The following is a 12831-nucleotide window of genomic DNA, read 5'->3' as shown; positions in this document are numbered from 1 at the left end:
CATAACATTGAAAAACATTTCTCAATCAAAGCTTTTGAAAGTCAATTTGTATGTATATTATTAAATTTGTAGTTTATTCGAGAATTTTCACAGATACGACGTGCACAACGTATGTACGTACAAAATTTAAAAGTTAATTATTAAGGCGGGTAGAACTAAGGAGAGCAATATAATATATTTTTACTGGTGGTAGGACCTCTTGTGAGTCCGCACAGGTAGGTTTCACTACCTTGCCTATTTCAGCCCTGAAGCAATAAAGTCCGTTTCGGTATGAAGGGTGGGGCAGCCGTTGTACCTATACTGAGACCTTAGAACCTATATCTCAAGGTAAGTGGCGGCATTTACCTTGTAGATGTCTATGGGCTTCGGTAACCACTTAACACCAGGTGGGCTCGTCCACCAATCTATGCAATAAATAAATAAAAACACCAATTGCTAATCATTAATCAATCATTGTTAGGTTTTCTGTTTTCTTTTGTTTAACAGATTTGAAACATTTCCATTACTCGATAACTCGATTTGATTTAATTCTGTATTTCAAGGGGAATTAAATACAAAATTGGCTAGTTGTTAGCTATTCCTATTAAAATAACAAAATTCAAAAACCATCTTGTACTTTCAAAGCCTATTTTTCGATAACGGTATATCAAAGTGTCGATATATCCAACTATCGATATCGACCAACTACTAGTGGCAGTGAAGTTATTGGCATTATCTGTGCCGACAGAGCACACGGTTACCGACCGCTGGGTTCTTCATTTACTGTGCATAATACTCTAATAGACTTGAGGGGCGAGCACGAATGACTATCGAAAAAGTATTCGTATCGAGAAAAAATGTGTAGGATTTAAACAACGCCCCTACCGTGCCTAAAAATAATTAAATTCAGTAGCACGAATGAATTTACTTATTTTCGTTTCGCAATCAAATGGTCACGTTCTCGAAACTCGAAACTTATAATTGAGATCACAAAAATTGTTTCGACATACGGTAACGTAAATCTCGAAAGCTAGCTGGCTATCGAGTACTACCATCTAATGCTTTTCAAAATGGGGGCGTTGTGTTGAGGCTTGGGAGGCGATTTGTAATTTTATCTAGGAGGACTCTAAGGCACAGACTGAGCTCTCGCTATAGTGGTTTTTAAGTAGTTGAAAAAATGGGGCGCTAAAAAATAATTTATTCTCAAAGTAGGCAATAGACAAAATAAGTCTGGGCACTATTGATCTAATGTAATGATCCGTTTTCGTATCGAGGACTCGATACATTTACAATACGAATTCGATAGATTATCGTGCTTGACGTACTAGAGATTGATAGAGAAACAATCAGAGACTATATATTATTTCGTATTTATATTACATATTTTGTAATTTAATTGTTATGTACTTGTTTTAAGGTTTAGTAAAGAAATAAAATATAAGCTGAAGAGGAAAATTGTAGAAAAATGTAAAGTATTATGTAAAGTTGGAAAATGTAAATTGCACCGTGTGACAGTTAATGATGATGGCCAGATACGATAACAAATATATTTATTTAACTAGTCAGCTTCAGGAACACAATTCTGTATAGATTCTTCGGCTGTAGCGTCTTGAAATTGCACTTATTGCACATTGTCTTGATCATCCGAGAACGTTAGGAAACTAATCCCTTAAACGAGCGTTCAATAGAGCACTACGTCACAACTCCGACATGAGCGTCACGCCGCGCCAGCGTCACGCCCCGCCGACGTCACGCCCCGTCAGCGACACGATCCGCAAGCGTCATGCCCTGCAAGTGTCGCGCCCCGCCGGCGTCACGCCCCGCCGGCGTCACGCCCCGCCGGCGTCACGCCCTGCCTACGTCGCGGCGGGCTGGTCTCGGTGGCTGGCGGTCTTGAGGTGCCGCAGCAGGGAGCTCTTGTCGTTGAACTGTCGGCCGCAGCCGCCGCACTCGTACACGCGGCCGCTGTGCGTCAGCATGTGCCGACTCAGGCCTCGGGGAGGAAAGCATTGTCAACCTTATGCACTCGTGTTACAGATCACATCATTTTAATGTTTCAATCAAGAGACACATGGTCGGATTTCTGATATATAAACGGTTTTAATAGTAGCTGCGTATAGTATGCTTAATTGAAATTTAATAAGATGTCGCATTCGGACGCGACAAACGAAGTGAGAGCGCGCCACCTAGTGGATGTGAGCCGCAACTATTCGTCAAATATCGGCTCACTTCGGGTGGTGTGCTTGGGTTGAATCGAGGCACATTCGTTGCTTGACTTAAGGAAAGAAGACATCTCGGAACTATTATTGTTTCTGACTACCCACTATACACTCACTATGCCAAGAAATAATGAAGGCCCATTCTGCGACATATATGTATAGATTGGCGTATTGTGAGCCCGCACGGAAATTACCACCACCTTGTCTAGCACAGTCACGAAGCAGTCCTGGACAATTGTTATGCAATATAGCTGAAACTTCGAACTGGCCACTCAACGTGCCTGAGTGGCATTTACGTTGTTGATGGGCTCCGGAAGCTACTCAGGCACTTGCAGTAGAGAGCGTTTTTTTTATTGCTTTAATGGGTGGACGAGCTCACAGCCCATCTGGTGTTAAGTGGTTACTGGAACCCATAGACATCTACAACGTAAATGCGCCACCCACCTTGAGATATAAGTTCTAAGGTGTCAAGTATAGTTACAACGGCTGCCCCGCCCTTCAAGCCGGAACGCATGACTGCTTGACGGCAGAAGTAGGCGGGGCGCGTGGGTACGTACTGGAGGAGTGCAGGAAGAGCTTGGTGCAGTGCGCGCAGCGGTGCAGGTGCAGGGCGCGCGCGTGGGGCGGCTCGTGCGCGCGCCGGTGCGCCGCCAGGGCCGAGCGCTGCGTGAAGCTCTTGGCGCACCACTCGCACTGGAACGGGCGCTGCTCTGTGGGCGCGACACCGCACAGTCAACAGCCGCCGCGCCGTGGCCTTACTACTAGTCGCCGACGTCGCTTGCAAAGTTAAAGATATAAACAGAACGCGTACTTAGCGCTGCGTTTTGATGTCGCGCTCTTTTCATGTCACACAAATTGACTAGACGAGCCCAACGCTCCTTGACGCAACGCATTCGCCAAATCATAGTGCCTTTCTATAGCAGTCTGAAAATTTAAAATTATTAAGATATCGAGTGACTCAGATATGGTATTGTATAAGCATGGGTATTTTCTAACCAATTCTATCAATTTTTCGAGCATTATCCAGTATTTTAATACACATTCATTCGAACGTTAAATATAATTTGTAAGAAATTACAACGCCTAACGTCAAAGCGTCCTAACGTCGCGGCAGAGCGTTGCGTACTTATACCGCTGGGGCTCTGTTTGACGGTATATTACCATAGTAGTACAACACATCACGGCGTCATAGCGCGCCGTCAACTTGGCGTTCTGACGCGCGCTAAGTACGCGTTCTGTTTGACGAAGCCTTAAAGAGATGTTGTTCTTACTTGTCTGTAGTTCTAACTTTTGCAAGCGAAATACAAGCAATATACCTGACGGTCAACAGGAGGGGGAAGACAGGAAAAAGAAACACTGATTATACGATGCATGAAACATTATGAACTTTTTTTAAATAAATTTACCTAGTGAGCGTTGTCGGTTTTACTATGAAAATTAATGCGGATATCGTTTGATAGGCGTTTAATAAACCTGAAGCTGACCACGGGCCGCATTCTTGTCTAGCTCTGCCGCGGCGCTGTCGTGCGTTACAATTTGAAGGACAGCTACAGCACACAGTAAGGACTTCGAGGGGCACGGTTCTAGGTGCACCGATTTTTTTTTATTGCTTAGATGGGTGGACGAGCTTACAGCCTTACTGGTATTAAGTAGCTATTGGAGCTCATAGGCCCATCTTAAACGTAAATGCGCCACCCACCTTGAGATATAAGTTCTAATGTCTCAGTATAGTTACAACGGCTGCCCCACCCTTCGAACCGAAACGCATTACTGCTTCGCGGCAGAAATAGGCAGGGCGGTGGTACCTACCTGTGCGGACTCACAAGAGGTCCTACCACGAGTAATAAAGAGGAGTCAGACCTAGATGTACTAGTTTGTGTCTCTGCAGCACGGAGCGTTGCGCGAAGGTCCTGCCGCACACGGAGCAGGCGTGCGGCCGCTCCACCGTGTGCACGTGCGCGTGTCGCCGCAGCGCGCCGCGGGACGACAGTCGCTTGCCGCACGCGCCGCACCACGCGCCCCTGACAAACACGACACAGCCGTCACAACTTGCACGTGCGATAAACGAAGGCACGAGGCATAGTTTTAAATTTGTATATGATTCACGAAAACTGAAAAAAAAAAACATCTATTTTACACAGGGCATCCCACAATCGGTAAATCAAGCCGAAACGTAGCTACAACAGTGGAGATCATTTTGTAAAAAAAATTTTAATCAGAATTAGATCTTTCATAGCAAAACTAATTTATTGTTTCAACTGTTTGATGATGGTCTTGAATTCATGCAAAAAAAAGTATCGTTTGGCCGTTGATTCGGTTAAATACGTCACAACGAAATAATCAATAACGGATTCGTTCAACTCATTTCAAAGAGTGAATACGACAAAAAATGCAATCATATTACTAGGTCCATAATGCTTAAATTCTCGACACAAAATTTAAACTAATTACGGCGAAAGACAAAAAAGTTGTTTTGAAAACGGTCGTAACGGACTAGCGTATAGAGCGGCGTAGTCAGAGTGTTTATGTGTGTATTTAAAAAAAGCTGACATCACGTGGCCTTTTTGAATTAGGAGAATTCAATTAGACCGGCCGCATTGTGAGGATTTTACATATTTTTTATTTTAATTAAATTATTTTCATAATTTTTACTTTTTCAACCGTTGAACTTGGTTTACAGATATAATCTGTGGGACTAGACTAGAAGATACAGATTGTTTATCACGTACCAAAGAGGGCTTAATGAAAGCTATATCAGCTATTTGACATAGAAAAACGTATTCAGTGTGTGCACCTAATTCGTACGATCAGTATTGATACGTTTATTTCCTGGTGCTAGCGCGTCTTGTGAGCTCACAAGGATAGGTCACTACCACCCTAAGTAGGTGCTGTGAAGCAGTAATGCGTTTCGGTTTAAAAGTTGAAGCAGCCTCAAGTTTCTTTTGCCGTACCGCAGAGACCGGTGTCGTTGATCGTCGACTATCGCATCGACGACCCGTCGGTCGGGCGTCCTCGGGGTTGCGCCGCGTATCTGGTTGTAGTGTTGACAGCGGCAACCCCGCTACTTTGACCGGGTTCTGTTCCCGGATGAAGACCGGACGTCGGGTGTAAGAGTACAGGGGAGTCGTTTAGTGGGTAGGTCCCTACAATTCCTTAGGTCCGCGGTTTGCTCCCAACACCGTGCAGATCGTCAAGTCCCACATCTAGGCGCGGGGACCTCGTAGGAATTTCGGCCCCCGGCCCGAAAAAAAAGCCTCAAGTCCGCCTTGAACTTGTCTACTCATCTGAGTAATAAAAATAATGAAAGAAAAGTAAGAAAATCGCTTGATATATGTATGGCCTTTTTAATTATTATATTATGGTACCGTGAAATGTAAGATACGGTTGGTAGAAAAATATTTTTTTTGTTATGGTCAAGTATGTAGTCTTTCTTCCGAAATTATTTACTCTGTATCATTTATTCTACTTGGACTATTCTAATAGAACATTATCTACAGTTTTCGGCTTGATATACCTTTTTTGCGACACCCTGTATAATGCGTATTTTTTTTATTTTGATAAAAAAAGATTGGTTCTAGTTCCTATTGTTTTTATTATTGTTGTAAGTGTACTTACTGTCCTTTGCTCTGATTCTCGCTACTTGGTAGTTTTTGATTCAAAGGTTGGCTAACATTCGCTGTATCAGTCGAAGTAATAACATTTGTGTTTTCTTCATTTAAAACTGGATCTGTTTCTTCAACATGTTCCTTTTCTTCCTTAAATTAAAATTTTATAGTATAACTAAATTATTACAAAAAATTCAGTTCGGATGGTTAGTGAAGGAAGCTTTGTATTACAAATTCAACATGTTTGTCATCTTGCTTACTCACAATAACGTTCCTGCTCATAGGAAGTTGTACTGGAAGTAGTAACCGCAGTTTAGAGAGCCATGATTTGAGACCAGAATCATATGTTCTGATTAATAAACAGTCTATTATCATATAAAAAATGCAATCACCTCATCTTCTTCTACTAGTTCTAACGATACAGTCTTTCCATCGCCCGTGGACAGCTGCAAATTGTTTATACTCGAGTCCATAAATACATACATATCATCTTGCTGGGATAGCACTCCAACTTGTACTAGTAATGTTGATAAGAATGATGATATATCTGGTGTGATCTCTGTATCTCTTGCTTCCTGGAAATATACAAAGAAACTTTTCCATGATGCTGTACATGTGACCACAGTTAATTTGGTGTGAGGTAAATATTGGAAACTTGGGTCGAAAATTTGGACATTGAGTCCAAACATTGCCAGTCACCACAAAACACCACATTGAAGATAACTTGGCACTGAAAGAGCTGCTTTTCTATTCTTCAAGCTAGGATGTTGATGTGAGGCAGCAATAAGTACTAAGTACTAGCCATGAGGGTTTAAAACATTCCCTAGGAATAATTATGAAGATTAAAAAACATATGATTAAAAAAGAAAATAGTATGGTGCTGGTATGTAGAATTAGAACACCCAATTGTATTACAACAAAATTCGGTGGGTCATCAGAAGACATTACAGACAAGTTTATATTTTTTATTAATTACTGGAATGACTTCTTAAATAAGATGGAATGGTACTCAATAGATCTCTCTCACCCTTATGCAAAATATACATATTGATTTGACGAAAATAGGCAAGTTTTTATCATGTAAGCAAAATCTTTGAGTATTGAAATTTTACATTGATATAATGGGGTTAAAGTGCTCACTAGCTTTAAATATATATTTACCTGCAATACATCGTCTGTTTCACCAAAACGTTTTCCATCTTGAAATATACTTTGCTCATTCTGAAAAATAGTTTGAATGATATTACATTAAAATAAAATAAAATAAAATAAAATAATGACATTGAAAACACAAAATTAAGCTATTGAGGTATTAGGACCTTGAATAAGTTCTCGCTGTTTCTTTTTTTAAATAAAAGCTTTATTTAAATTATAAGGAGAAAAAGTACATTACATACAGGGGGTAGGGGGAGTGGAGCCCACCCATACTCATAAAAAACATTTGAACTGTTTTTTTATTTTTAAATAAACTACTACTAATTGAATAAGAACTGTCTGATGAACTCATCTTTGTTTAATACTTCACTATTAAATTTTATTGCCTTTTGTTTATTTCACTTTTACACTAAACACAATATTGCAAATTACCCGAGCACAACAATGGCGGAGAATTTTGGGTGCGTGAGAGCACGTAGACACTAACGTGCATGCGCACTTGTAACCAGGGAGGAAAAGTAACACTTTCTTCCCTGTACAGTGGGAGGAAAAGTTAGACTTTCTTCCCTGTACAGTGGGAGGAAAACCGAACTTTCGGCGTAGATAGGAGAAAAAATATTTTATTCAAAGTAGGTATTGCACAACAATAGCAACTACATTCTCCCATCTTTCTGGCAGTATATGAATTCCGGGTCGGAAAAACTATGTCTCTTTTGAGGCTATCCAAGACTCGATCCATTCTTTTTGCTTCTTCATACAAATGAAAGCGCTGGTAAGCTAGACCACAAGCCATTGAACTGAATAGATGAAAATCAGAGGGGACTATGTCAGGTTAATCCACAGGTGGGATAGAACTTCCAGTATAGCGTATAGTCCAGTAAAGCGATTCCAGGTAGGTTTTGCAACATGAGGCCGAACATTGTCATGTACAAAAATAATTTTATAGTGTTTCTGCTTGTATAGCAGCTGTTTCTCTTTTAAGGCTTGAGTTAAACACATCACACACAATTGATGTCGATAACGTGATAGTCTCATCCCGTTTGAGTAGCACGTAATAAATTACACCTTGCTGATATCACCAAATACAGAGAAGCTTCAATATTTGGTTTTGTAGACGATATTGATGCATAGCCAGGCTTACCCCATGATTTTCTACACTTTGGATTATCGTAGTGTATCCACTTTTCATCGCCAGTCACAAAATACAACACATAAATACACTTTATTTGGCACAAAAGTAGACATATTCAGACCATGAAAAAATTTCTTTCTTTACACCAAAGTGCGCCACCATACACAAAAATTTAAGGTTAGATACACTACTACCTCGCATGTGTGTGTGTTACCATTCGAAATTAATGGAGTACTGCAACTGCCAACTTTGAAGAAACATTGGGAACTTATTCTAGGTCCTAATAGCTTTAATTATGTTTATGAATGCAAAGAAAATATTATTAGTGATTTAATTCAGTGTTGTCATATTCAGTATTAATATCTTAAATCCGACAGCGTTCATATTATTGTGATTGGAAAGTTCTTAAAACAGCACACATTTGAAAATGTTACGTACCATAGTAGCATCACTATTCACTTCGATAACCCCATTGCATATTTGCAAGTCCGATGTTAACTGATCATGACTTAACACAGCATATCCATTATCTTTATTTATATGATTATTAATTACATTTTTATTTAAATTCACATCATCTTTGACAGCTTGCTGCATTGTCTGGGTTAAACATTCCTTTTCTTTCACCGCTTGTAAATGTGATTTGAGTTTTTGATATGAGACTTCACATTTTTTTCTGAATGTATAACATCTATTTAGTTCTTCAAAGCAGCCAGTACAAATTACATTTGGTAGACAATTCTCGTGTGTTAACTGAAAGAAAAATATTCAAATCATATTTCTGTTGGTATTAATAGTCAATGTTTCTGTAAAGCAGTCATGTATTCGTTTGAAACATGAGACAATTATTATGAATTCAAACTGAAACATTAACCGTTTTATGAAAGGTAGCAACTATAGTGATGTGGTACCTGTAAACACTTGTAGCTGTCTAATATTATGTAGGCTTTCAGCATACTTACAAGCATGTTGACAATAGGAAACATAGAATTTACAGAAAAAAAAAGGTCTTAATCTGGTTTTGTAATCATAAATTGTATGCATTAAGTATTAAAACCAAAGCACATTAGCCACTCGTTAAATTTGATAAGACTATACTGAAAATGAAATAATAATGTTTTCAATATTTACCTCAAGGCCTACACACATCATGATTCTCAGGGACAGTGTTCCACAAATATTGTTGGTGCCTTCGAAAATGGGAATGGCCTCCTGAGGTTTCTGAAGGCACAATCTACATAAGTCGAGAGCGTCTACTATCAGTTCGCTTTCTGGCTTTCGACGAGTATATTTACGCATTTTAACAATAAAACATAAGTCAAGAATTTAAAAAGATAAAACTTCCATTATGGTCCATCGATTTGAAAGTTCATTTTTTTTTTTGAGTACGTACAAATAGAATTTTTATTACAAATTTTCAAATAGCGGAAATTCACGGTTTACGTACGATACATATTTTTTTAAAGTTTTATCTATCTCTTTTTTTTAAAGTTTTCATTCAAAATAAAGAAATTGTCATAGTAGACGTCAAAGTTGACATGTCATTGACGGACTTGATGGTAGAGGTTTTTGTTGTAGTTTATGGCCTGGTATCTAGACCTTTAGACCAAACGGTAGCGGTGTCTGTTCATTCTGGTAGTTTTCCAATTACAGCACTAGAGCGCATTATGCGACATAATGCTCAACGTTGAATGTTCCAACTACAGCAACGCTTCGCACAATCGAGCACTCTCAAAAGTACTGCGCGGTACCAACTCAGTGACAGAAAATTTACAAGTGTTTTTTCTTAAGGCGAATTTACATTACGAAATTAGTGGCGTGAAATTAATTTCGTGACATTAGTTTTACTAACAGTTTCACGTGTAATTTAATACTTTCGTAATGCATGCATTAATTTCATGCATGGAGATTAGTTTCGTGCCCTGCGCGATTTTTTGATGAAATTAATGTCATGCAACTAATTTCATAGTGTAAACGCGACGTGAAACTAATGTCGCGAAAGGGCCTGCGCTGTGCGGACGTGTGTATTGTTAGTTCGGACGCGCTTCAAACGTTGAAAATGGCAAACCAACGATGGAGTACAGATAAAAATATAGATCTTATTAATGAATATCAGCGACAACGGTGTCTCTGGGACCCGAAACACCTACAGTAAAAAAGCAAAATTATATTCACTCATTCGATAATAGTTTTTATAACTCTCAGGATCTTCATCTGCTAATTCAGAGACTAACTTCATTGCACCTAAATGCCTTCTTGTTGACCATCCTCGAATCTACCAACCTTTTTTTTCTTGATAGTCTTTTTTTTAAGTTTATAGGTATATAAGCATTTCTTTAGCTACATTGAATATAGCATATAGCATAGAATTTAGCTTTGATGGTGATGGCGCCATGGTTACTGCGATACTGTGGATTTCGCGACACTAATTTTTTGACGAAATTACTTTCGCATATATCGAAACTACTTTCGTGAAACTGAGCTCAACATGCATGACACTAATTTCGTAATGTAAATCCCGCATTAAAGTTGGCATTGATCGAAATTTTGTTTATATCGTTAGTAATCTTATTTTTAATCTGAGGCCACTTGATAACATCATCCAATTTCGTTAGAATCCAAGTTATGACACCGCGAATGACTCGGAATGTTGATGAAAACGAAATATAAATAAAAATTTATATAGTCCGCAATGATTCAGTATTTGCAATAAACCACAAAAATATTAAAAAGCTTATTTCAGCGGTGATGGGTTTCATTTCAAAGGTATTTTTAGGAATAAAAGTCGATGTTTCAAGTTCATCTACAAAAAAAGGTTTCAGTAATATATTTGTATCAATAGATACTTAAAACTCAAAAATACGAATTTTTAAAATATGTACTCATTAGATGATATGCAGTACAGTTGTTCGCGATAATCGAAAATTGTCTTTAAATTACTACGTTATGATAATTTTCTACTCTTTGCTTTCGACAACCTGTCATCAGATATTTTATTAATGGCTCAAATAACTCATCTATTTCATTAACATATTATACCTCTCTCGTGTTGAACGTCTAAACCATGGACGCGTATTTTGCCTGCGTGTTGACCGTCCAGACCATGGAGGGCGCGTCGTCCGGATTTCGGACTCTCAACAGATATGTATAAAATTATGAATGAAATGATTGATTGATTTGAACTCGGTGTACTCGTTAAATCGTCGTCATCACTATCATCTGGATAAGATGATTCAATTAAAAAGTATATAATTTTCTTAGAATACATTTAAAAAAATTACTCAAAACGTAAAAAAATGTTAATGAAATAATCAAAATCCAAATGACTTAAAATAACCGTAAATAGTTTTCAACCAATTATTGTTGTTTACCACATTATTTTCAAGACTGAACTTAGCGCACTCTGCTGATGCATTTGAAAACTACTTCATGTTCCAATTAAGCTTCAGCATAATTCGGTATTGTGCGCCACTGAGTCGTATTATGCTCTGTAATTGGAAAACTAAAAATATAATATTTTATTATTTTCACATGGTCACACATTAAATTTGGTGTAAGTAATTGATGTGTACAATAATTGTTGCGGTATTGTACAATGGCGTTTACTTTTTTAGACGAAAAACAATGTACCTACAGACTTTTGTGTATATTGTGGAACGGAACATGAAATGTAGCTTTGACTTATAGGTTGTACTGTAAATACCAGGTCATAAAATCTCAAAATAAATAAATAATTATATGAGCTATTTTTTTAAGGGATTTTATGACTTGGTAATTAAGACTTTTAAGTCATGTCTTATTTAAATATATTTTCTTATTTTTACGAAAAATGATGAAATGAAATGAACATGATTGATTTGAGACATTAATCAACTGGTATGAAATCAAATGAAAGGAGATGAGATGATATGGGATGAAATATAATCTCAGTAAAATGGTGGTCATCTACTGAGACTTTTTCATTGGACTTTTTGGAGGATCCCGAGAAGTGACGTCCAGCGGCTTTGTTTCATTTTCTCACATTTGTGCACCTTCACAGATATTAAACAGTTAATAAACTACCGTTATTACACATTTAAACCTGAATAAACACTAAATAGACAAAATAAAACAAATCACACAACTTCACTCCTCGCGTTCCCGCCAAAAAGTCAAACGAAGCTATTTTGTTAAAAGCGTCTATAAGGTCTATGGTCTATATAGATTGATCTGTCAGTCGTAAGTGTCAACTGTCAGTCTTTGCTAAATAAATTAAAACGCTTATTGCTCTATTACGGCCTGGCCACGGGGATCGGCGGTGCGAACAGCGAAGCGGTGGACGAGGCGACCATTCGCGCAGCACCGTTTGCAGGCCACGGGTACTCACGTTCGCCGTCGCGACTAGTAAGGAAGTCCGACAGCGAATTGTCTATATCGATATTGCTTACAAATTAATAGTTTTTTGGTTCAGGACCTATTATTTGGAAAAGATTGTGAAGTACATGATTTGAATAAGAATCGGAGTATACCTATAGATGGAGAATTCCACAAGAAGTACGAGAAATACTTTGGGTGGCTAGACTTCCAAATAGCTGGTCTAGCTAGTATTTCAGCTAATTTTTTTTTATTGCTTAGATGGGTGGATGAGCTCACAGTCCACCTTGTGTTAAGTGGTTACTGAAGCCCATAGATATCCACAACGTAAATGCGCCACCCACCTTGAGATATAAGTTCTAAGGTCTCAAGTATAGTTACAATGGCT

The 12831-nt window shown here is 38.4% G+C and overlaps 1 protein-coding gene across 2 annotated transcripts; it reads right to left on the bottom strand.

Annotated features, from left to right (window-relative positions):
* Nucleotides 1-1514: 1514 nt before the first annotated feature.
* On the bottom strand, nt 1515-9834 carry LOC114248979 (uncharacterized). Of its 2 annotated transcripts, none has more exons than XM_028182430.2 (8): nt 9222-9834; nt 8529-8843; nt 6965-7024; nt 6196-6378; nt 5814-5953; nt 4059-4219; nt 2756-2908; nt 1515-1972 (listed from the first exon to the last, which is right to left on the bottom strand). In XM_028182430.2, exons 1-8 carry the CDS (start codon nt 9387-9389, stop codon nt 1836-1838), a joined length of 1317 nt encoding a protein of 438 aa, XP_028038231.2. In that variant the 5' UTR covers nt 9390-9834; the 3' UTR covers nt 1515-1835. The 2 variants fall into 2 exon arrangements, with proteins under 2 accessions (XP_028038231.2, XP_028038230.2); XM_028182429.2 differs by having other exon boundaries at nt 2756-2903.
* Nucleotides 9835-12831: the final 2997 nt, after the last annotated feature.

Source organism: Bombyx mandarina, chromosome 09, assembly GCF_030267445.1.
Source record: "Bombyx mandarina strain Sakado chromosome 09, ASM3026744v2".
Lineage (NCBI taxonomy): Eukaryota > Metazoa > Arthropoda > Insecta > Lepidoptera > Bombycidae > Bombyx > Bombyx mandarina.
Note: the sequence above shows the minus strand (reverse complement) of the source record. Positions and strands in the feature narration are given on the sequence as shown.